Below are 25,907 nucleotides of genomic sequence, written 5' to 3' on the forward strand. Positions count from 1 at the left end.
CCCCAAGCTACTTCCAGATCAGTTCAAAAACTGGCCATTTCTCAATGCACCCGTCTGTTCTATTTTACCTCCCAGATTAAATTGAGAGGGGAATCAGCCTGTGCCTGGCATATGTCTGTTGTCATGAGCAAAGAAGTACAGCGCATTGAGAGAATAAATTAAGGTGAAGTTCTTCCTCCAGGACTTTGGTGTACTCTAAATAGCATGGCCTGCTGCTCCTTTACAACCTATTGATGGTTGTTGTGTTTCTGTCAAAAACCAACAAAAACACTTCAAGTCACTATTGGCATTTCAGGCATTAGCTAAAGTTTAGCTAATGAGATAAGAGCCAATGTGATTCTTTACATAATGGAAGTAAATGGCAGTAGATCCCGGGTTCGAACTGGCGACCTTGCGGTTACCATCCGGCCACTCTACTTTGCCGCCCCTATGTATTATGGATGTTTTTATTGACGACAAACTATGATAACTTGACTATTATGACGGACTAACAGTTTATGATGTTTCTCTATCAGTGTTTCTTTCTTTGTTGATGCTGCTATTTGTTCTCATTGACAACACTATGATGACTTGACTATGACGGACTAACAGTTTATATGTTTCTCTATCCTTTTCTTTCTTTGTTGATGCCGCTACGCTATTTGTTTATGTGGATGCACTAAACAAAATGTTGTATGTTCCATACAGTGACAATAAACATCTTAGGTGCTCCTCAAACTTCCTCAGCACACAAGACACAATATCATACTGGACATCAAAACCAGGTGGAACTCTCTGTTCCTGGGTTGAGAACTTTATCCGGTTGTTTTTAGGATTGATTTTTTAATTATTTTACTTGTTTATAAAGCTCTCAATGGTCTCGCACCTTCCTACCTACATGACTGCCTGCCTAAATATGGAGGTATGTCCCAAACCGCCCCCTAAGGTCTTCCACTGCTGGCCTGCTCGCTTTGCCTAATAAAATGGCAACAATAAAATACGGGGAAGCAGCTTTTTGCTTCTACAGGCCGACAGCGTGGAACAAACTCCCACTGTACCTTCGACAGGCAGCCTCTGTAGACATTTTTAAAGCACAGCTCAAGACCCACTTCTACACCCTTTCTTTAAATTTTTTGTTATTCATGCCTTGCTTTTCTTTTTTTCTCCATTGCTCTGTAAAGCACTTTGAGCTGCATTTCATGTCATGAAAGGTGCTATACAAATAAAGTTTTATTATTATTATTATCCAGCTCTCCAAGCTGCAGCAATAGACCAACGGATAAGAAAGCCGACAGAGAGGGACAAACTATAGATCACAGACACCAGAGCAGAGCAGTTCATCAAGGTGAAGATCCCGTACACCTCTACAATGTGTATCAACTTCAAGTGATATATTCCACCTGCCGATTGATACATGAAGGATCCTTACAATCCACAGTTCTTGTCTGGAAGAAGACAATTATTTTGTGTCTGCTTGGCATTAAACGTAATATTTGGACGGACCTCTCTGCACAGGCAGGCGAGGACCACATCTACGTGTTCCTGGAAGAGGTGACTGACTGCGATGTGAAAGTACAAAAATTGTTTTTTTTCCCCTTCTTTTTCTCTCCTCAGTGTAAGTGCCAAGGTTTCAGTTTTGTTTTTCTTCGAGTCCAGATATCCCTGTCTTTTCAGATTAGTTACTATCTGCCAGACATAACTGACGCCTTGTTATGTGTCTGGCAAAAGCCAGGCTAACATGCAACTACTTGCAACCATTATCCCCAATGGCAATTGTAAGGAGTTGCATTGGACTGGACTTAAAACTATTTTATTGCAAGGATATGCTGCAATACCTGTTGCATTGGTGCAGAGATTATCTTAAAAAGATAATTTTAGAGTCTAAAATAATCTTTCTAAATTGACTATGTTTCTGTTCTGAGTTCTGACCAAAGTACCAGAACAAATATTAAGAATCAAATTGACATTATACTGTCTGTCGGGTAAAGGAAAGGTACTATGTTTACCCAGGGTAACTGGACTAAGCTCAAGAACTTGTTTACAGCCAGGCCCTGCTCATAGAACATTTCATGGTAGAGGTTCAATGCCTTGTCCAAGGGCACTTCAGCGGTGGTAATTTTAACTTGCCGGTCCGGGGATACGAACTATAGCGACCTTCCGATATCAAGACCGCTCCGCAAACCGTTCGGCCACCGCTGCCGCACCGCTGCTTAGTAGAAACCTCATTATGTCCAAAACAGATCTTCTTATGACAGCTAGAGTTCTCATCGGGCCCGAAAATTAAGGCCCGGCCCTAACTGGGCCCTAACTGATCAGGCCCTAGGCCCGGCCCGGCCCGACTAATTAGCATAGATTTTAGGCCCGACCCGGCCCTAAAATGTCGGGTCGGGTCGGGCCTGGTCGGGTTTGTGCAGAATTTGAGAACTCTACACAGAGTAAAAGTGAAACGCCAGTCAGCACCATCTTCATAATAGATAAATACACAAACAGACAGAACAGAACTATTATTTTTATTATTCTAAATAAATTAAATATATATATATTTTTTTCATGGAGCCCCAGGCCTGGCCCTAAAATGTCGGGTCGGGTCGGGCCTGGTCGGGTTCGGACAGAGTTTGAGAACTCTAATGACAGCTGACACAACCCAATAAAGGGGCAATCATCATTCTGTCCCATATGTTCTCTTGGGTTTCTTTCCAAGCTTGCATGCTAACACAGCATTAAAAAAGAAATCACACCTGTGTGAACTGAGTGGTGCAACTCACCTCTCTCTCTCTCTTTCCACTTTTGCCCCTACTGGTACTCTAAACGGACATAGTCACATAGGTTAGGACATAGGGACATTGCTGTTCTTTGGAGTGGTTGCACCACTCAATTTTCTTTAATAAAAAAAATATATATATATATATATATATATATATAATTTATTTTTGTGTACACATATGTGTGTGTGTTGAGTAAGAGTAGTTGTTTTTAAATGCTCACTCTGTCTTCTATATCAATTTGGCAAAAATTCCTGTGTACAAACTCTGTCTTGACTTGAGTTAGTAACCTGACAGTAGCTAACGTCGTTAGCCCATTAGCTGCTAACAGCAGTAGCTCAGCTGGTTTCCTTAAGCCTGATTCTTCCATGGTTCCATGACTTCACACTCACCTACAGAGGCCTGGTGTTGTGACAAATAGCACCACACACACCAGTAGTAACTTTATTTCACATTAGTCTGAATTAAATGGTTTAAACCGATGGCTGTTATTGTCAGGTTAGCATAGCCGCCTATTAATGCAGTGCTGCCATTTTCCTCCAGTTGCTCTAGCTCTAGCAGTTTGTTCAATGCAGGCTGCTAACAGCAAGATGGCGGCTCCCATAGCATCATTATGAAGTGCTGCTGTTGACATTTAGTTGCAAGTTAAAAACACAAAGTAGTCTTTTCACAGTAATGCATTGAATCGCCGTGCATTGATGAATAGTTGGATCTCCGTTCACTTGATCTGTTGGGACTATACATATCATTTCTTCTGTAGAGTGGCTTTTTTGCTAAATGGCGGCTCCCGTAGATTTCTGGTAGCTAGATTAGCTAGCTAGCTTGCTAATTGCTAATGCTACACGCAGAGTGGACTTGCATACCTCACAGTATGCAGTGAGTATTAAGTTTGGAAAACCAGAACATTCTGTATCTACTGGCACATTGAAGAAGGGAACGAGCGGATATTTATAATAGTGTATAGTGTATGTTTTATTCTTTGCATGTTGCTCACTGCGACTCTAACCTGTCGCATGTTAGCTGGTTTATTTCAACTAGCTGATTAGCTTCACGGGGGAACATTAGCCCGGTTCTGGTTGAGCTAACATTAGCCACCGGCTGGCTGTGGGCTAGTTTGACACAAATATAGAGACTTTATCTTGGAACTAGGACTAAGGACTGTCTCCCTCCCAAGAGGAGCGACCACCATGTCTACAGAAGCCTGCGGTCCGGTGGTCATCCAGCCCTGCTGGAAGCGGGTCGTGGGATGGACCGGTCCAGTACCCCGTCCCAGACATGGACACCGTGCCGTGGCCATCAAGGAGCTTATGGTGGTGTTTGGAGGAGGAAATGAAGGAATAGTGGACGAGCTGCACGTCTACAACACAGGTCAGTTCGGATATATACTGTTTTTGTACACAACATGCTAACCGTAGGAGGCTAATGTAATCACTTCCACGCGAACTACCGGCATTAGCCGACTGTAATAACAAACAAGAAGATGAACTTTTTGTCAGTGTCAACCAGTCCTAAAAGTTGCGATCATTATCTGACATATATGGACTCTTAACTGACATGGCTATGTTGTTAATTAAAACGGAACGATCATAAATGATTGGTAAATACACTTGTTAACTGATTCTGTAACAGTAAGCATGCTAACTGTGTGTAGTGAACATGCTAACAACAGAACAGTGCTGAGTGCAGTAACACAAAGAGAAATGGCGCGTTTTACAGAAAACATTGATGACGTCACATCCCTCTTCAAAACAAATATCAGAAAACTTTTGTTAAAAACAGGTTGATTCTAAATGAACAGCAGACTGCATACATTATATAGAATTGTATAATAAACTGCACAAGTGCACATGCTGTTTTTGAAGATTGTTGAACTATTACTGTATAAGCTTAAGATATATTACAAATACACCTAGACTAGGTCAGATGATTTGAAATACATGTTTGTCCTCTAGTGAAGTGATAAGTGATGATGAACTAACCTGGTTACTGGTTAGTATATATATTGATCATGTAGTGAATATCAAGGTTTGTCTATTGATAATATCACATGGTTTCGTAATACAAGCAGCAGTACAGCCATCAGAATCTGCAGGCTGCCAGGTGCCAGCAGTCAGTATATTATAGGCAGACAACTTTTGGAATAGTTCAAACTCCAAGATGACAAAAGTCATAATACAGGTTGACAATTGTCAGAAATATAAACGGACATTATGTCGGAATACAGACTAACAGCGGTCCAAAAGTCAGGATGAAAGACTTTCTCATTTCTATGTGAGAGAATCTGAGAATAAAAATGATCTATATAAATAGCATAGACCAGCAGGTACAGTATGTATGAACATGTGGTAAGGTTAGACAATAGACATAAGGTGTGACACTGTTTACATATACTATTATAGTAGCCGGTATAGAGCACAAAGTCTGACGCAATTTACACATCCTATCTGGGTCATGTTTTCCCCCATTCTGAATTTGTTTTTATATTTCGTCAAATAAGAACTGTGTTCCAAAAATAAACAAATGATCCTGGCGGTTTCACTCGTATATGGATATGAAGAATCTGTTACTGCTGCAGAATTACATTTTTCACTAGAAACGGACTTTATCAAATATGAGTGACTATAGTAAACGATACAGAGCCACCTCCCCGACAATATCGCAGAGACAGTTTGTTGATTTTTGGACCACAGTGCTGATTTTATGAGATGATTTTAGAGACAGTTTGTTTATTTTTGGACCGCAATGCTTATAGAGCGCCAAAGTCCTTACGTCACTCGCTCATCCCCTGGTTCACGGAGGTAATTTCTCTATGGAGAATAACATGGGCTCATCTTAAAATCGTCTCATATAAGCATTGTGGTCCAACAATAAACAAACTGTCTAGGCGATATTGTCAGGGAGGTGCCTCTGTATCGTTTACGACCGTCAGTCACTCATATAATGATACAGTCCGTTTCTAGCGAAAATGAGTGTAACGGCCAGGATGACATGTTTATTTTTCAAACTCAGTTCTTATATGAGGCGATCTAAAATCCCCCTATGGGGATTACAATGCAAATAAAAAGTACATGAACCTGTGGATTTACGCCCGTTATTGACGCCAGACTTTGGTGCTCTATATGGGACAATTTTAATATGACCCAATGTTCTCCATATAGAACATTGGGGGGATGAGTGAGTGACGTCAGGACTTCAGTACTCTATGTCCATGAGATTAGATTAGTATAAACACATTATCAGGTTCACGTAGGATGGTAGACCATAGGATGGAAGAACAATCCATATGGTACATCCACAAGGAAAATGCATGGCCTGATGACGGGTGTTGGTTAGGCCTTGTTCAACAGTGATGGTAGCTTAGTGGAAGCTGTTCAAAAACCTTGTGTTCTTGATACTAGGCCTCCTTGCCTGAGGCTGAGCTCTGAAAATGCATGTGGCCAAGTTCCAACTCATCTGACCACTCTTAAAGGATCACTTCACCACTTTTCAACTTGCCTTCATATAATTGGTCCTGGATAAAATACCACAATTATTGTCTCCACCAGGCCGAAGGCATGGTGAGAGAGTATTTTTGCACTCCGTCCGTGTGTGTGTCGATGCCAAATTTTGCACACACACTCCCCCGCAAATCGTTACACACTATCTCTATAGTCATGTGTTCAAGACGGATCTGTCCGATATTTCAGATTCCATCCTAATTGGCCAACATTTGCTTTTTTTAAAACATTTTATCCCACGATTTTGTAGCCCATTTTTCACCCCTGTGTCAATTATCTAATGTGATCCTGGGCTCTACACACCCTCCGCCAACCTAGTCCCCATATATGGGGGACATGGTGAGAGCAACGGACTTGAACTCATGTTTCCTTCATGCCTGAGTGTCCAAGTTGCCCCCTTACACCTGACAGGGGGGAGTTTCCCTGGTTGGATGTAGCGCGTGGAAGGAACACGTTATTCCAACCAGTTCCTTTCCCCTCCATCAGGCCCGGCCCGGTCCCCTGGGCGCGTTCCTGGGGGTCTGGATGTTCTGGGGACCCCCACACGGTAATTCTGTCATTTCTCGACCGTGTCGGACACAGGATGGCTCACCGGAACCAGGCCGGCACCCTGGGCGCGTTCCTGTGGGTCTGGAAGTTCCGGGGACGCCCACACTTACTTCACACGGGTGTGATTTTTAAATAATATTTAGATTTTATTATCGTGAGAACGATGGCTTCCATTTTCGCATTGTAACTTTTCAGGAATAGAAAGCCTGCGGTTTCTATTAGCTTGGATTCCCCATTGATGATGTCACTTTTCTGAACTTCCCCACAGCCCTCCTATGAGACACAGACAAAAAATTGTGGAATTGAACATTAGTGAGGACCAATTATATGAACGTAGGTTGAAAAGTGGTGAAGACTAAAGTGGTCATTTAATTTAAGATCAGAGGCTGATTCTACAAATGCCTCCTAAATCAGTAGTTCTCAAACTTTGTCGTGTCAGGACCCCCTAATTGATATATATTTGGCCACGGACACCAATCTGAAAATGTTTTGTAAACTGCCAGCTGAGAAGATTTGTTAAAAAATTCAATTTGTTTCAATTTAAAATGTTTTCAAACACTACACACTCAAATATAACAGATGTACAAGCTCGCAGAACGGCACAAAGTGCTATTTTTGAATTTGAATAGCCAATGAATGCTAAAATCTAAAATAACAATGCTTTCCTGATTTCAATGCGTTAAAACTATGGTCAGATGGGTGGGCCGCAAACACTTGAGATTTTGATTGCTGTGCCAGCTGAGCACATGCTATTTAGCTGAACTGATTGTTCAGCTGCTACACGACCCCTAGGGAAGACATTGCAGCTGGCCAACGAGTTTATTACCCATTTATCTCTCCTGGCAAATAATTCTTGGGTATATTGATAAAAATGTGTTATCGTTGTGTTATTAATGTTTATGTACTAGCTACCAACCAGTGGTTCATCCCAGCTGTCAGAGGAGACATCCCCCCAGGGTGTGCAGCGTATGGGTTTGTGTGTGACGGTACCAGACTGCTGGTGTTTGGAGGAATGGTGGAGTATGGAAAATACAGCAATGACCTCTACGAACTACAGGTGAGCATTGAGCACTCTAGCTCTAAACTACAAATACACTTAGGACCTGTTGGAAGTACACTTCTGGAGCCCGATTCACTAACCTACTGTACACCCATATTTTGGGTGTAAAGGAATTTTACAAACGTCCCATGTTAGTAGTCTGATTCAGTAATCTTTTTTTGTCTGTGAATTTTACGGAGGGCCGCTCTTCTTTAGTCTGCTTGGCTGCAGACTTACATGGGACGAAAGCTTACTGTATGCAGGGCTTAAAGTTCTCCGTCTTGGGGACGGATTTCCGTCTTGAGGACTTCATATGGGCCATTTATGAGATCAGTGCGGATCTGCAAAAATATTTAATAAGGGGGGTGGTGGCACTGGTGGGGCGTGTATGTAGCCATGGCCATGGTGTGAATGACATTAAGTCATCAAAACGCAACATATACTTGCTACTAGTCAAGATCTTTCCAAACTACCAAGCTTCCATTCGCACTCGAATAATAATCACCACCAATGCACCACGCTGCTGAATGTAACCCGACACGGCGACACCGAAGTGTTGGCGTGCCGGTGTCGTGACTCGTGCGCACTGCTGTGCAGACAGTAAATGGCAGATCTGCAAGCTCACAGTGTGTCACGAGTGCTACGTGCTGTGACCTGCTATTTGCCGCACGCAACACCAGTGCGCAACTATAAGTCTGTTGTGCTCGATTCGATTTCCCCCTGCTATTCTGACTTAAAAGTAGCACAGATCTAATTTACCACTATGTTATGGAAGTTTCTCCATATGGATCATGGCAGCGTCCAAAAGATGAAACTTCAGGAATAATCATTTTCCGTCTTGTTTTCTTTTCTTTTGCTTAAACCCCACATGTCATTAGAAGGCCTTCTAGACCACTAACGTGGGAAGTTTGGACATTTCCTTTAAAATATGGGTGTCAACAGCTTAGTGAATCGGGCCCCTGGAGATTACACATACACTTAAGAACTGTAGGAAATGAGGAAATCCACTTCTAAACCACAAATGTAGAACCTGGGTGTTCTAGAGAGTTTTTAAATTGTTGAACACACCAGTCACTGGGAATAAAAGATAATTCTATTGGTTTTGTTTTTTACGACCAGGGTCGGTAATTTTTATTTTTTATTCTTTTGTATAATAATTGTTTTGTTGATTTATTTATCAGGCCAGTCGTTGGGAGTGGAAGCGTCTTAAAGCCAAGTCTCCTAAGAATGGCCCACCCCCCTGCCCCCGCCTGGGTCACAGCTTCTCTCTTATTGGTAACCGCTGCTATTTGTTTGGAGGGCTGGCCAATGACAGTGAAGACCCCAAAAACAACATCCCCAGGTACTACATTCAGTATGCACAAACACCACAACTAACAACAAACAAACAAACACACTGAAATTAACATACATTACAAGAACACACAGTGAGTTTCTAAGTAACACATATATATATTTCTTTACAAACTCATCTCTGACTCCACCGAAAATGGATATCTTTCCCCCATTGATGAAATTATGTACAAGCCTTTTGGAAAGTCACCAAAGGGGACATTGTGGGATGTTATTGAAATTGGCATTGTCAGCTTGTCGATCTGCTGTTTTCACCAAATGTTTGCAGAACGTTCATCTATTTATTACAGAATGTCATCCATTTTTGCCAAATATTTGCAGCTCGTCTATCATGATGTCCAACAGAATAGGGACGCTAGTAAGGTTCATGCAGTTAAAATGACATGCATAATACTACCACAATCAACTTGCTTCACATGCTACAGCAATACTACTCACACACAACGCACAATACCCGCGCATCAACACTACGTTGACGTGTCCTCCCCAGGTATCTGAATGACCTGTACTCGTTAGAGCTGAGGGCAGGCTCCAGCGTCGTCGGTTGGGACATCCCAGTGACCATCGGTGCGCTGCCGCCGCCCAGGGAGAGTCACACGGCGGTCGTTTACACCAGCAACACAACCAAGAAGTCACGCCTCATTATCTACGGAGGCATGAGTGGCTGTCGCCTAGGAGACCTGTGGATGCTTGACATAGGTGGGTATCATTCTTAATTATTGTCATGATAGTGAAACTTGAACAATTACATGTTGATATGCTTCCAAAGGCATATGACCCTGGTTGGCCAGATGGGGGCACTATAATTACAGGAAAGGTTTTGTTGTGCATTCTAGTAGTCAAAGTAGTGGTTTATCAGTAATTGCCTATTGCTGTATTTTTAAATGCAATCATTGTAATGTAATTGTTATATTATTGAAATTTATTGAAATTTATTGAAAAGATTTCCAGCACAGGATGAAATCCTCTACGCCAGACTCACAACAGACATAAATACATATTAAAATTCACAAGTACATACATAAATACATTCGTATTTTTCTTTTTCTTTTTTACACTTTAAAACAAACCAAGTTCATGTGGACCAGCCCTCTTTGGTTTTTTCTTATATCTTATACATAATACACTTTAAAGTCCCGTATTTACCAGTCTATGACCTTACAAGCCAGCCCTATAGTTATACAAAAAACCTTTTGTTGACCAAAATCTGTCAAGCCTATTCTTAAAAGTATTAACTGAAGGAGCCTGGACCACTTCCTCCGGAAGTTTATTCCAAGCTCTGACAGCTCTGAGTGTAAAGAAATTCTTTCTCTTTTCTGACTGACAATTTAGTGGTAAGAGTTTAAGAGAATTCCCTCTCAACTCATACCTGCTGTCCCAAGAATGGACAACAGGCTCGGCTGTAAAGTCATATATCTGGTGAACAAGTTTATATACCTCGATCATATCCCCTCTGTGCCTCCTATAAACTAACGTTGGTAACTGTAAGTGTCTTAACCTTTCTTCATAAGACCTTTCTTTCAACCCTGGTATTAGTTTAGTAGCTCTTCTCTGAACCTTCTCTATTTTCTCTATGTATTTGATTTTGTAGGGGCACCAGACTGAGCTTGCAAATTCAAGTTGTGATCTCACCAAGGATTTGAATAACGGAATAAATAGTTCTTTTCGTAAATTTAAAAAGGTTCTTCTTATTATCGCCAACATGGAGTTTGCCTTTTTTACTTTTTCAGAGATGTGCATTTCAAATTCTAGTGAATTATCAACCACCACCCCTATATCTTTTTCTTCCTCTACTTGATGAATCACTAGATCTCCAACTGTATAATTAGCCAAGGTGTCCGTTTTTTTACCAATGTGCAGCTGTTTACATTTATCTGGGTTTAATTTCAGTAACCACTTATCACACCAATTGCTGGTGCTCTGGAGGTCTGCTTGGAGTTGTACTGTGTCCGTGTCATTGTTTATAGTTCTAAATATCTTTGTGTCATCCGCAAAAAGGTAGACATCGGATTGAATCTCCCTTGGTAGATCATTTATATAAATAACAAAAAGTACTGGTCCTAATACAGATCCCTGTGGGACTCCAGAGGTCACTGACTTCCAATCTGAAGTGGCTCCATTAACCACCACCTTCTGTTTCCTGTTACTGAGAAAGTCCTGTACCCAACCTATAACTCTTTTGTCTATACAGTAAGACCTTAACTTTGATATTAGTCTCTTATGGGGAACCTTATCAAAAGCTTTTTGAAAATCCATATAAATGCAGTCAACCGACTGTCCTCTTATCTAAGGATGCTGACCATTTATCAAGAACCGTAAGAAGTTGAAGTGTGGTTGATCTTCCAGACATAAAGCCGTACTGGCTGTTACTAAAGAGCTTGTTGGACTTCATATGATCTACAATGTGTGTCCTAATTAATTTTTCCATTGTTTTACATATAACAGATGTCAGGCTGACAGGTTATATACATCGCCCAGTTGTATAATATTATGTGATATTATATAATAAAACATGGTGCAGCGTTTATTCATTATTGATTCATTTATTAATGTGCTTTCTATTCTTCAGACTCTATGACATGGACAAAACCAGCGATCAGTGGAACATCCCCTCTACCTCGCAGCCTTCACTCTGCTACTACTATTCATAACAAGTTAGTAGACGTCCACACACTCTGATTTTACTATTAGTAATTGGTTGGTACATGCACAAGCACTCTGCTATTGTCCTATACAATTGGCTTAGAATTAGATTGTCACATCACAGGTTTAAAGGCGTAAACCTCTATGCCTTAATGCCAATAGGGCAGTGGTTCTCAACCTCTAAGGACCATTATGTTATCAGCATTTGAGCCACGGGCCACCATTTGATGAGATTTAGCCTCTCGGACCCAAAACGAAAGAATTTAGAGTATCTATATTTTTAGCAGCGTCATTTGTAGATTCTGTTTCCAGATATTCTGCCACTAACTCCCATCTCCTTTTGAAGTAAGGAAGCTTCATTGCTTGTGATGCCATGCTGTGTTGATGTGGTACCATAGGAGAGATAACACCCTAACGTTATTCTTCTCCATTCCCCATAATTGTGTAAGACTTGTAAATTAACTCCTTGAAACCTGAGAACGAGAGAACGAGATATTACCTTTGCACAGCAGCACAGGTAGCCATGCCCGAGAGAACGAGATTTGATTAATTGGGGTTAATCCAGCAACTTGAATATTTTTTGGCGCTAGTTTAGCATTTTTAACTAACCACCGCTAGGGTCCACATAAAAACGCCCAAAATCCCTGCGTGCACGTGCGTGCCCGCACGCCGTCTTTATTGGCATTATGGCTCAAACGAGATGAAATGGGCATGATCTCCCGCTGATGAAAACAGTGATCGAAGCGCTAGCAGGCCTCGTTGGGCTTCCGCAGATCCTCTGGTCTAGGTAGTATCTCATGTCGAACAAAAACTAAGACCGCCTCATCTCCGCTCTTTGGCTGGCACTTTCTAAGTTGAGCTCTACCACCCTCTTGTGTTCAAGGAGTTAAATGTGAGATGCTTCGTGTATTTCTGACAGAATGTAATCAGTTGGTTTCCGTGTTGTGGCGATGTCCGAAATCCTGTTGCAGAGCAGCACCGCTCATCGATGTCATAAAAAGTACAATGGGTGTCGCAATGGGCATCATTCCCAACTTCCCAAGGAGCATCAGCCTAGTAATAATAATTCCTCAGTATCAGGCACAGTGGGAGCTATGGGGGCAGCGCCAGGCGAGCAGTACGGTCTTAAGTGTCTTACTTATACTTGTATAATAGGATGTAACAATAAAGGATATTGATGCCTTGAATGGTAATGATGTGTTACTTTATTTTTTATTTTGACAGGATGTTTGTTTTTGGTGGTTGGGTTCCTCTTGTCATGGAAGACGTCAAAGCAGCAACGCATGAAAAGGAATGGAAATGTACAAACACATTGGCCTGTCTCAACCTAGGTGAGCGCACGCACACACACACACACACACATACATACATCAGTGTTTCCTGCACTTCTGGCGCGCGGCCAAAGGCGGTGCGGCGAAAATGTTCAGGGGCACACACTGGGGAGGCACTGGGGAGGCACTCAGGGGCACACACTGGGGAGGCACTCAGGGGCACACACTGGGGAGGCACTCAGGGGCACACACTGGGGAGGCACTCAGGGGCACACACTGGGGAGGCACTGGGGAGGCACTCAGGGGCACACACTGGGGAGGCACTCAGGGGCACACACTGGGGAGGCACTGAGGGGACACAGGGCAGACACTGCAGGGCAGACACTGGGGTGGCACTTGGGGAGGCACTGGGGAGGTACTGGACATTTCATATCACACACACACACCAAGATTCACTAGCCCCCTTTCACACACCATGATTCACTATGCAGCTTGGCATGGCGTGATTTATTTCAGCGCAGCGCCATGCCAACAACATTGTGCAGGAAACCCTACATACATTACATACATACATACACACTTTTGCTGGCAAACTCAGTGTGTTTTGTAGACAAAGAAATAATCTAGAAAGAAACTAACATGAGGATGAATTATATAAGGAGAGCCGATACCTGGCTAGCACTACGCATCTGTCTGTCATGTGTCTAAGTTCTAACTACATGTCTGTTTCTGTGTGTCAGATAACTTGTGTTGGGAGACTGTTTGGATGGACATGGGGGAAGACAATGTTCCCAGAGCAAGGGCTGGTCACTGCAGTGTCGCCATCAACTCCAGACTATACGTCTGGAGCGGGAGAGACGGCTACAGGAAGGCCTGGAACAACCAGGTGTGCTGTAAGGATCTGTGGTACCTCGAGACTGGTGAGTACTACTACAGAAATACACTTCTACTCCAATAACACCACCAGCAGAAATAGTTGCCCTAATGAATTCACTAGTCATTAGTTAACTGGCTTATGGCCAGCCTAATTAACAGTGGATTGTGCCTTCTGCCTGCACTATTCATATGTTTAATCCGTCATTTTAATGCCAGTAGAAAAATCTGTGACATACACACTATATCTCATTTTAACATGGCAATCCTATAGTATTATACCCAGTCCTGATGGTGGCGGTAACTTCACCATTATGCCGATTTTGACCAATCAGAGCGAATCTGGCTATCACTTCCGGTTCAACAGACGTAAATATCAGCTAGCTTTTTTGCACTCGGATGCACAGTCAGATGTCCGGGATGCTAAGCTTTCGTCGTTGTTTTTAATAACCAAGGCCAAATTAAGCTCTAACCAAGCCCAAAATGTCGCATTTTATGCAGCGATGCACATAAAGAACGCGCTTGTGCGTGCGAGAGCGTGCACGCACGGATTTCGGCCGGTTTTAGGTAGATTACATCGGCCGTTAGCCAAACAAGTTGTTACATTTTGCTACATTAAGCCCCCGATTACAGGGAATTAAACTATTACGTCAACGGCCATAAGGGATTTATTGATTAATTACGTCAATAGCCATAAGGGGGTTAAGTTGTTTGTCTGTTATTTGTTATATCTGCACTGTGCAATTTCTGTTCATGAAGCCTAAAAGGCAAACATTCATTGCCAAAAAACACAATGAAATCGTTAATCTCAATTACATATGACAATGAATCGTCAAGTAAAATGTAATCATGTCCCTTTTCCGTACGTTTCCAGAGCGTCCCTGTGCTCCATCGCGTGTCCAATTGGTCAGGGCCAACACCAGCAGTCTGGAGGTGAGCTGGGGTCCATCCCAGACCGCAGACACCTACCTGCTGCAGCTCCAGAAATACAACATCCCAGCTATAACTGGAGCACCGCAGAGCCCCGCCACGGCCACCACACCTACCATCACCCCCGCCCCCTCACTCAAGAGCGCCGTTGTAGCACCAGCCAACCAGGGTGGTGTACCGATGCAGGGCTACACAATAGTCCCCTCCTCATTACCAGGAACCCCATTGGCTGTTGCCACGAGATCACCAGGTACATTGTTGTTAAATCATTGATTGAGGAGCCGAGACGAGACAATGTACAAATTATTTGAACATAATAATGGATGAGTAGGTTTAATATATTATATTTATACTAAAGCTTCTGGTAGATTTAATAGTATATGTATTTACACTATAGCACAGGTTTATTTCTTATATTAATCTATATTTATTAGTACCAATAGCAGAGCATTTGATTTTACAATGTATAAAGACCAAACACTACTGTATATTCTTTGTTGACCAGAGTCCCTCAGGGGTCTGTTCTGGTTCCCATCCTTTTCCCCTGCACACCAAATCTACACAATATACTATATCTACACAACATTGTAAGCTTAGGCTATTTGCGGCCAATTATGACCAGTGTTGGGCATCGTTACTTTCTAAAGTAAAGTCTTTAGGTTACTGGATTTCTGCCTATAAAAATAATCCTGTTTCGTTACAAAATTACCTTCTGAGAAAAGTAACTACCGTAGTTTTGATAATGTTTCGGGTTTCTTTTTGTGTTACCGACCATTAAAACCCATGCGAGAGAGAGAGGGAGAGAGAAAAGGGGGGGGAAAACCTGCAGCTTACCCAATGTTGTGGAGCTTGCATTGTCGTTGATCTCTGAGCCTTTCCCCGATAAATCCAAAAATAGTGTGAAATGTGAATGAATTCTTCCACATCCTTACTAAAGGATAAAGTATCCAACTTCTCCCAATCTTTGTCAGTTTTTGTTTTTGTTTTTGGAATGTAAACAAGAGCCCTGTGTGTGTCTGCTGTGTCACACCAAAAGTGGTGACCTATTGAATCCTGTACATTAGAATCATTACGCAATCACCACAGATTGCAAAGCATAATGGTTCACTGATGTACGTGTAACAAGCTGCGACATGGTGCATGCTCGCAGCCTGTCACTTCTCGTTCACACGGAGAGAGAGGCTCAGAGAGCTCATTCATTCAGGAAACAGCGCAAAATGTGTCGGATGGATTATTTTTCTTTTGTGGCAACAGAAAAAACAGGGAAATGTAGGTCTTAAATGTAACTAGTAACAGCATTGTTTTTGGAAAAGGTAACTAGGTAACAGATTACTCTATTTGCAAACCAACTCGTTAGGTTACTCCTTCACCAAAAAAAAGTCTTGTTATACATCGCCGTTATTTTTAACGACGTTACACCCAACACTGATTATGCCATTCCCAGAATAGGGTCAGTAGGAATCATAATATAACCGTGGCACCAAGTTGATTTTATACTATTTAAACCTAATAATAATAATAAATAATGGATTTTATTTATAACGCACTTTATATTCGCAAGAATCTCAAAGTGCTAGACTGGTAGAAGAGCTGAATGTAGGCTTATGTTTGACACATTTGTAAGACTTTGTTTCTGTGGGACTTTTGGTCATACGAATGCCTGATTCCACCGTAAGCTGTAGGAATGGCAATGATGTTATACCGCAGCTGTATTGTAGATGGAAACGGTTCAGTATTTGAGGGGCTAGCACAGATGCGGTACATTAACCCTAATGATGATGTTATTCCACAGCCGTGCTGAAAGTGTCAGCTCCTGGTACCACCAGCGCTGGCTCTGTCGTCACAGTGAGACAGGCCGTGCCCAAATCTCCTGTCACGGTGACGTCACTTCCCGCTGGTGTCCGTACGGTGGTAGCTGGTCAGGTGACACAGGGGACGGTAAAGCGTGACATAACTTAACAGCAATTCTAACAACATAACTTACAGACATGTTAACGTCATAAACTAGAGTCATGCGAACAAATACAACAGCATGGATAAATCCACATAATACACCAAATAAAATAAATACCTGTACAGAATACCTACTTGTCTGCAGTCCATTTGGTTTTAATTTCTAGTTGTCTCTTTCCTTTCAGGGCAGTACTCAGATGAGTGGCATGGCTGCCCTAGCAGCAGCTGCTGCGGCAACACAGAAGATGCCACCTTCCACGGCAACGGTCCTCAACCTGCCAAGTGGAGCAACCATGGTTAAAACTGTAGGTGTGACCCCTGTATCTAACACCATGCTTGTTAAAGGGATATTTCTCTTTCAAACTTGTTTGTAACGTCAAACTCCATTTTAAACATGATAGATTCATTGAAAACACCAATCCTTGGTTCTAGTGATATTGTCCTTCTAATGCATGAAGGGGCCGTGGTTTTCTTTAACAAGTGAAATATCCCTTTAACTATTTAAACCCTATACTAGTTTGAGGGTTCAATACTAGTGACCTTTCAGTTTTTGCGCCACACTAAATATCTGCACTGAAAATAGCTGATCTGCAAGATCACACATTGTGAGCTGAAAACCTGAAGAAACCCCATGGAACCCGAGCCCCGCCTAATTAGCTACTAATTGGCATACATTTTTGGCCCAGCCCGAAACGTCGGGTTCAGGCAGAATTCTATGTTTTAACAATGTCTCTGTCTGTCTCCTGTAAAGGTAAATAGTCCAGGTACTCACATATTGAAAACAGCTGCTGCCCAGCTGGGTGGGGTCTCGGTAGGCTCTACCCCAGGAACCCCCGGACGACCAATCATCACCGTACATAAGTCCGGCACGGTGACTGTCGCTCAGCAGGCTCAGGTTGTTACCACGATGGTGGGCGGAGTCACCAAGACCTTCACACTGGTGAAGAGCCCCATGGGCAATGCCGGAACTCTGGTGTGTATGTGTGCGTGTGTATGTGTGTGTGTGTGTGTGTGTGTGTGTGTGTGTGTGTGTGTGTGTAGAGATTATCATGTTTGTAACACAGAACTTTATATCTGTAGTTTATAACCACATATCGTATGATAAAATTGTTATCGTACTTTTATCATGCTACTGTTGTGGTTTCTCTACACAGTGACATCCTCAGTGTTTACTGTTTATCTCTGTGAGTGCACAACACATGGGCTCTCACACGTTCATTTGGATACATCTGTACACTCTTCAGAGATTGAAATGGACAAATGAGCACTGAGGATGTTACTGTGTACTAAATTACAAATGACAAAACACAGAATTTGATTAATTATTTACAACATTGTCATATAATGTTAGTGTGAACAGAGCTGGATATAGTGAATGACAAAGCACTGTCACTTTACCAGTAAATGTTGTTTGTTAATAATAATGAGTATGTGTTTCAGCTTGGTAACCTAGGTAACCTGGGGAAGATGATGTCAGTGGTTCAGTCTAAACCAGGTCAAATTGGAGGTCAGACACAGATCATACAGGTACACTAACACACTGTACAGTCACCAAACAGTCGGTCGCGACTGAATACCTCTTTTTTTTTTTTTCAAACACGGTTTTGATATTCCATACTACATGTCACAAATATGTTGTTGGAGCATATTTAACACAGTAAATGCTATATCAGGAACGCAAAGATGCATTCACCATTAGGGGGCGTCACAAACGCGGAAATTGGCACCACCTATTGTACACTAGCAGCTTCCAATTCTAGTTGAGAATGGTGCTTTTATGATGTTTTGAGACTGTAAACATGTAACATTTCTTTCCACTTCACAAAAGCCATAATTTTGAGAGATAAGCAGGACTCAAAATAAGTCTCAAAATAATAATCAATTTCAGTTAATCACCGACAGGGACTTTAACCAGCCGAGGTGGTTACACTCCCTGAAGGTGTTTTATGTCCCGTCAATGACCACCTAGCCAGATAGTATCCCGCTTATTACATGGCTACCGAACATAAATTAATACATTGACCCAAAACACAACAAAAAAGGCATTCCATAAGTTCGCGCTGGCCAGCTGCAGGGCTGCAGCACTGTCGGAAAACAAGGAAGTGAGTTGATCAAATAGAATCCATTTTTGGGTCTTGCTTCGTCTATTTCTCGCTCAAATGTTTTCAAAAACATTTTTGAGATCAATGTTTAGCTGTAAATGACGTTGTGTGTCACTAGTGTGTGTGTGTGTGTGTGCGTGCGTGTGTGTGTGATTACATGGCTGTCATGATGGAAACGGCAGTAAATCAAGCGGGGTGCAGCCGCGCAGCTGGTGCTCAGAGGGTTTGATTAGGCAGAGGTCTGTTATACAGCGGAGTGGTCATTATGATGAGTTAACTCACCGCTGAATTAATCACAATCAAGCCTTCAACCAAGCCATGTAATAAACTGTTAAATAAACTCTCTATGACTATATACTGTAACTATAGTGTGGAGGGCACAGAGGCACCTGAGCTGACAGACTGGTCTCTGTTTTGACCAGCAGCCTAATTGGTCCTCTCTCTGTCCTCTCTCTGTCAGACCAAAGGTGGTACGTTACCGGCTGGTACCATTTTGAAGTTGGTGTCATCAGCAGACGGGAAATCAACAACCATACTCACTACCACACAAGCCGGTGCTGGCTCCAAACCTGGACACACCTACCTTAAAACCATCCCTGTCTCTGCCCTGCAGCAAGGAGCTACCGGTAACATATATACACACACACACACACACACACACACACACTCACAACACACTTACCTCACACTAATTCACTGATTCTCAACCTATGGGCTGCTAGGGTATTGCATGTGGGCCCCCAAATCATTGGCAAAACACACAAATTTACAGTAATGATAATATAACATTAACTTGTTTATTTATTTATTTATTTATTTGACAGGGACAAAGTTCATTAATCAACATGTCAGTTTTCACATCAATGTAAATGGGCCAGAGTTACCCGAAGCTAAATTTCATCTGTAGTCCCTGGGCAGGCTCTTAAGAAATGAATGATAAAAAAGAAGGACAAAGTGTAGTGTGCCTGCACACAACACCATGCGTTGATGCCATGTGTGCATATGTGCAAGCACCCAACACTACGTCCATACAAAAACACAATACAGTACAGATAAAAGAAGACCAAGTGTAGTGTGCCTGCACACAACACCATGCGTTGATGCCATATGTGCAAGCACCCATCACTACGTCCATACAAAAACACAATATAATACAGATAAAAGAAGACAAAGTGTAGTGTTTACTTGATAATGAAACAAAACTTGATCTGCCTGTCTGTCGTTCCAGGTATCTCCGGTAAACCTATAACCATTCTGACCAGTAACAGAATGGTCACACCAGGAGTTGGAGGTAAAATCATTACAACTGTACCTAGGATGTCTACATCAATCGGCCAGCAGGGACTCACACAGGTAACACACACACCACACACACAGCTGTATTTATGCATCAAACATGTCTGTCTGTCTGTAGGTGGTTCTGAAGGTTATTTATGCATCAAACATGTCTGTCTGTAGGTGGTTCTGAAGGGACAACCTGGACAACCGGGTACCATTCTGAGGACAGTCCCTGTGGGTGGAGTCAGACTGTCACCTACTGTTAGCAAACCAACTGTCATGGTCGTCAAAGGCAACACAGGTACGCAGAAGGCAGGTTGTGTGTTTTAACGGTCTGTATGACAGCCAGCAAGCAGTGTGCTGTTGTGTTGTCTTCTCTCAAACGTTGAAGAATATTCTATCAATACAGTGGTCCCTGCAAATATTGTAATAACGCATTTTTGTCTATAGGTGTCATGGGAACAGTCTCCAGTACTCTAGCAACCACTGCTATGACGGCTAGTTATGTTACCGCAGCACCCACACAGGTACATATACATACACTCAAGTCACCACCACTCCTCTTGTGTTTTGTCTCCATTCTGGATCTGTCACTTATTGCTTGTACCCGTGAAAATCTCGGGTTTCTTTTATATTTCATCATGACTTTTCACAAAAAATACAAAACATAGATTTCATTTGGGGGGGGGGGGGGGGCAAAACCGGTGAAGAATGTGCATATTCTTTTAAAATATTCCTTTACAAAAAAGAGAAATGAAGTTGGGAACTTCTCCTTTGGTCCACCCATTCCTAAGACATGTGAGAATGCTCCAGTGAAGAAAATAATAAAATAAGTCCATTATGGGTGTATGGGGTTTTTAATCTATCTATGAAATTCACCCGAACACCTGCCTGTAGACAAAAACAGGGATGTGGGCAGGAAAACAAAGCTACCTTCTATGATGTCACTGAGCATCATGAGGCTACTGAAAGACCCACCCACGTCAGACATCAGCAACATTATGAAAATTACAAAAATATAATTGTCCGGGTGAAAATCATACGTAGCATACGTGGCCACTGTGGCACCCATGGTGTGACATCATCGAATATCCAAAATCGTCCTCGTACACGCACACGCACGCGATCTAAAGCATCGTTAGGGGCTCAGATTGAGATAAAGCTAAACTATGTTTACAGCAATAAAACTTTACGCGAGTAGAAAACCATTGTTTGCATCTTGAGATGACGCTGAAGCTCCGTGTACCACACAATTACTTCCCGTTCAACTAGGCTGAAAGAGAGCATATAGTAACGGCCTGTCTATTCCAGTTTTCTGGCAACTGGTCTGAGTTTAGCCACCAGGTGGTGGCATGTAATCGGCTAAATTAAATCCTCATTTTCTACATAAGAAACAAGGCAAGGAGAGAGGAAACCAATAAATGTTGTTTAGAGAAGTTGGACGTGAATTGCTCTGAAGCAACATGTTAAGCAACATCTATTTCTGGTGACATGAACACAGCTGACACGCTCCTTCCATTAAGGGGCTTAATATTGCCAGCTGAAGGGGTGGGGTAATCGCACATCATGCTGTTCAGCTTGGAAAGTATGCTCGTTAGGTGTTTAATATCTCCTACCAACTTGGTGGTGATTCCTAATCCTAGTTGCCATCTTCTAGAATAAATATAGTTTTGAGCTTTTAGCATTCATTCATACTGTCTGCGCCTCCCCGACAACGTTGCCAGAAAATGCGTTGCAATGAAATGAAACATTTCTGCGATAGCAGAGCTTACATTGTCTTCCCAGCCAATTGGAGTACGCAGCGTCAGATTCCTTTCATTTTTCTAGATTTCTCCATCGACGGATGTTATTGTCGTTTTCACTTTCGCCATGCAATGCATCGTTTGACACTTAAATGCTTGCACACAAGCATAAAAGTGGCCTTAAGAGACTTGACACAAGTGACAAAATGATAGAACGTATTCTACTCGATGAGGACATAGGAGCTAGGACAGCAAAATAATGAACTGATATGCACGCACCATATGTCTCTGATCAAATGACGCATGTATTCCCTACTATTCATTGCTTTGGAATGTCGCTGGTCTAGGTAGGATCTGATCCTTGTGTTCCTTACTATTGGTAGATTGTTATGTTGTTGTTAAGCACTTAAGTGCTTAATCTCATTCTGCTGTTGGGGAAAAATGGAAAGAGAATGAGTGGAGTGGAATGCCAAAACAAATGTGATGCAATCGTTCTCCAGCAGGTGACACTGATCACCACTCCCAGTGGAGTTGAGACCCAGCCTATGGTTCAGGACCTTCCTGTGGCCATAATGGCCTCTCCCACATCCGAACAGCCTGGGACCACAACTACTACTACAGCTACAGACGGTGAAACCATGGGTAACATATGGACTAAAAACAAACAAATCTGTACACTGTTCATTTAACTCGGACACGGACAGTGTACAAATGTAACCAAATGGGTAGGGTTACCTTCTTGGAGTAACCATAATACTAAAAATTGCAACTACAGGACGTCCCACAATTACATTATCACAATCAATAATAACGACTGGCCACCCTACATATTCTACAGTGGAGGAAAAATACTATTTTTCTTTATTGAATAGTATCAATACTGCAATATAGAAATATTCTGTTAAGTAAAAAGCCATAGACATTTACTTGGAAGTAACAGAAGTAACAAAAGTAAAAGTACTAATTATGCAGAATGTCCCATTTCAAGTTTTCAAATGTATACAAACTTTTGAAAATAACAGATCTACAAGCTCACAATGCGCAACATCGCAACGCATTGTCAGCTTGTAGATCCGCTATTTTCAAATGGCTGAAGTAAAAGTAGCCTAATTTTAGAAATTGGAAATTTAAAAAATACTTAAGTAAAGTACTTAATTACTTCCCACCACTGATATCCTATACCTAGATACTTCCTAAATGAAGTATTTTATCAAACTGGTTTGACCCGTTTGTCTGTTCTCTGCCCAGCCACTACGGTGTGTTCTAACCCACCGTGTGAGACCCACGAGACTGGAACCACCAACACCGCCACCACAGCCTCCTCTGGAATGGGACAAGTCCTCCAGGTGAGATTCTTTAGTGCACAGGTTTTCAACCTAACATTTCAAAAAGTGCTCAACGCGTAAAAAAAAAAAAAAAAACTCACGATGTAAACATCCGGCTGCTGCTAACACGCACAGAATTTGTTTCTGCTGCAGCGGAACAACCATCCTGCTCTTCCACCCAACGCATGTTGTGCCTACCGTGCTTGCTGCCCAAGGCAAGCACGGTGAGACGTTGCCATAAGTTATTCATCCAATTCATAATAATACGTTTGGGAAAGTCAAATCTCCCTGCCATAGAGTTATAATATCTGCCGCAGATCGATTGAATAGTCTCACATAATACGTGACATATTCAATGTGCAACTTCTCAGTCTATCGTTGCCGAAAAGGCAGAGCTACAAGTGTGGAAAAAAATGCTGCTGCTGCATGAGAAACAAACCTACTGTGACTGTCAAATGCACCAAGCGGGTGTCAAATGTGTCTTCAGTGTTTGGGTGATTAACTGAAATGGATTATTATTTTGAGACTTATTTTGAGGACTGCTTAGTACAAGTAAAAACACTTTTGTAAAACTTTTGATAATAAAATACTTTGAAACATAGTCTTTTTTGTCCAGCTCATGAATGTAGCCTGTGATAGTGTGATTAGTGAGTAACAAGTAAGAAGAAAACAAAAACAATCTTAACCCATGGTGCATGAATGCCCCACCACTGGCACTATTGTGTCGGGTGGGTCCATCGTAGATCTACGATGAACCCACCCGACACAATAGTGGTGGTCCCCAGGCTGCTCCTAGTCAGAATGGTGGTCCCTGGGTCAAAACCACTTGAAAACCCCTGCTTTAGTGTGTTAATCACACTTGAAGGCATGTCCACTGAGCATTCATCTTAATCAGAACAGCAGCATTGGCCAAGTTGTTCATGATGTTAGCTTTCAACCGTGTACCGATTTCAGATCTGCATTTCAAATAGCTTAAACTTTAATGGTGCCACCTACATGTATGGGCCAAAGTGCTCCAATTCCATTTGTCTCTGTCCACATGTGGATTGGAAGAAGTACTCTGATTGTTTTACTTAACAATTTGAACCCCCAGTCACAGCATGCCTATTCTAGGTGGAACAATCACTGTAACTAGTATCTAAACAGTCTCTAGTAGCTGTCTAACTGCCTGTGTGTTGCAGGTGTGTTCTAACCCACCATGTGAGACCCACGAGACTGGAACCACCAACACCGCCACCACAGCCTCATCTGGAATGGGACAAGTCCTCCAGGTGAGATTCTTCAGCGCGTTAATCACACATTAAGCCTTAAGGCATTGTCCACTGAGCCTTCATCTTAATCAGAACAGTTGTTCATGATGTTGGCTTTCAACCGTGTCCCAATTTCCGATCTGTACATGGATTAAAGTTCTCAGTCGCCACGACTGATTTCAGTCATGTGGATTCCATAGAAGCCAGCGTGTCTTAACTGCCTGTGTGTTGCAGGTGTGTTCTAACCCACCGTGTGAGACCCACGAGACTGGAACCACCAACACCGCCACCACAGCCTCATCTGGAATGGGACAAGTCCTCCAGCCCCAGGTGAGATTCTGCTATACAACCCCACGTTTGTGGGAAGCCCTCCCTGCATACCTGAGAGCGCCACAGTCCACTGATGCTTTTAAAATGGACTAAACAAAGCAGCTTTTTTTAACAAAGCATTTTCTTAAATGTTGTCAGGCCTTTTTGTTTTTTTTGCCCTTTTTTCCCTATTTTTAATTTGACCTTTTAGCCTAGTTAGATGGGTCCCATGTAATTGTTTGGTTGCCTATGCTGTATTTCTGACATAATACATAATACATCCCTATTATATTAGTCTTTGTTGAGGCCTGTACAATGAGCCTCTATCCTCCGTTTGTTTAATCAGTACACCAGTGTAACTGCATGTGTGTGTGTGTGTGTGTGTTTTCTAGGTGTGTTCTAACCCACCATGCGAGACCCATGAGACTGGAACCACCAATACTTCTACCACATCCTCATCTGGAATGGGCCAAGCCCTCCAGCCCCAGGTGAGGCAATGTATTTGGCCGCAGAGCCCCATCTGAAGATATTTTGTGCCAGGGAACCTCATACAAGATATCATGGGGGGGTGTTGATGCTATCCTATATTAACTTATTGACGCGTGATTTGGGAGCTCACGGCAAGCCCCCAACGCGTCGCTAGAGTGCAAACCACACCTCGACCATCCCCATTGGCTGTGGGTTCCAGAATGTATAATAGAGTGCATCCGTTACTTAAACTGCTTTATAAATAGCTCGTTATTTTTTAGGGCAAGAGAGAGGGAGAGGGAATGAACTTCCTTTCTCCAATATATATATATATACCTGGATGCGGGGGTTAACTGATCCTGCACCTGCAAAAATGCCCTCATTCCACTCAAACATATCTTGAAACATCAATAGAGGGTATGCACATGACATCATCGTACCTGGAAGTTATGCAGGAACGCCCACTGAGTGGCAAAAAACTACTTTCTGGCCTTGACAGCCCATTCATCCAAACAGAAAGGTCCTGTCTGATTGCATTAATAAACAATGTTAAACTCACCAACATTGCAGCTGTGCGTAAAGAA

At 42.3% G+C, this 25,907-nt stretch overlaps 1 protein-coding gene across 2 annotated transcripts in view; it reads left to right on the forward strand.

Annotated features, from left to right (window-relative positions):
• Positions 1–3,251: 3,251 nt before the first annotated feature.
• The window catches only part of hcfc1b (host cell factor C1b), a 38,937-nt gene continuing 16,281 nt past the window's right edge, over positions 3,252–25,907 (forward strand). Inside the window, exons 1-21 of one of the 2 annotated variants that reach the window (XM_083769302.1) lie at positions 3,252–4,109; positions 7,696–7,844; positions 9,008–9,168; positions 9,670–9,878; positions 11,749–11,833; positions 13,047–13,153; positions 13,834–14,013; positions 14,841–15,146; positions 16,689–16,834; positions 17,035–17,154; positions 17,601–17,822; positions 18,290–18,376; positions 19,412–19,577; positions 20,180–20,304; positions 20,410–20,530; positions 20,680–20,756; positions 22,475–22,613; positions 23,220–23,317; positions 24,478–24,567; positions 24,781–24,876; positions 25,248–25,343. In XM_083769302.1, the coding sequence (XP_083625428.1) occupies positions 3,929–4,109; positions 7,696–7,844; positions 9,008–9,168; positions 9,670–9,878; positions 11,749–11,833; positions 13,047–13,153; positions 13,834–14,013; positions 14,841–15,146; positions 16,689–16,834; positions 17,035–17,154; positions 17,601–17,822; positions 18,290–18,376; positions 19,412–19,577; positions 20,180–20,304; positions 20,410–20,530; positions 20,680–20,756; positions 22,475–22,613; positions 23,220–23,317; positions 24,478–24,567; positions 24,781–24,876; positions 25,248–25,343 (2,961 nt within the window). In that variant the 5' untranslated portion in view covers positions 3,252–3,928. Of the gene's footprint in view, positions 4,110–7,695; positions 7,845–9,007; positions 9,169–9,669; positions 9,879–11,748; positions 11,834–13,046; positions 13,154–13,833; positions 14,014–14,840; positions 15,147–16,688; positions 16,835–17,034; positions 17,155–17,600; positions 17,823–18,289; positions 18,377–19,411; positions 19,578–20,179; positions 20,305–20,409; positions 20,531–20,679; positions 20,757–22,471; positions 22,614–23,219; positions 23,318–24,477; positions 24,568–24,780; positions 24,877–25,247; positions 25,344–25,907 lie in introns of both variants that reach the window. The other variant, XM_083769301.1, reaches the window with a different exon arrangement.

The sequence above is a fragment of the Protomyctophum parallelum genome (genome assembly GCF_964188405.1).
Source record: "Protomyctophum parallelum genome assembly, chromosome: 7".
In the NCBI taxonomy this organism is placed as follows: Eukaryota; Metazoa; Chordata; class Actinopteri; order Myctophiformes; family Myctophidae; genus Protomyctophum; species Protomyctophum parallelum.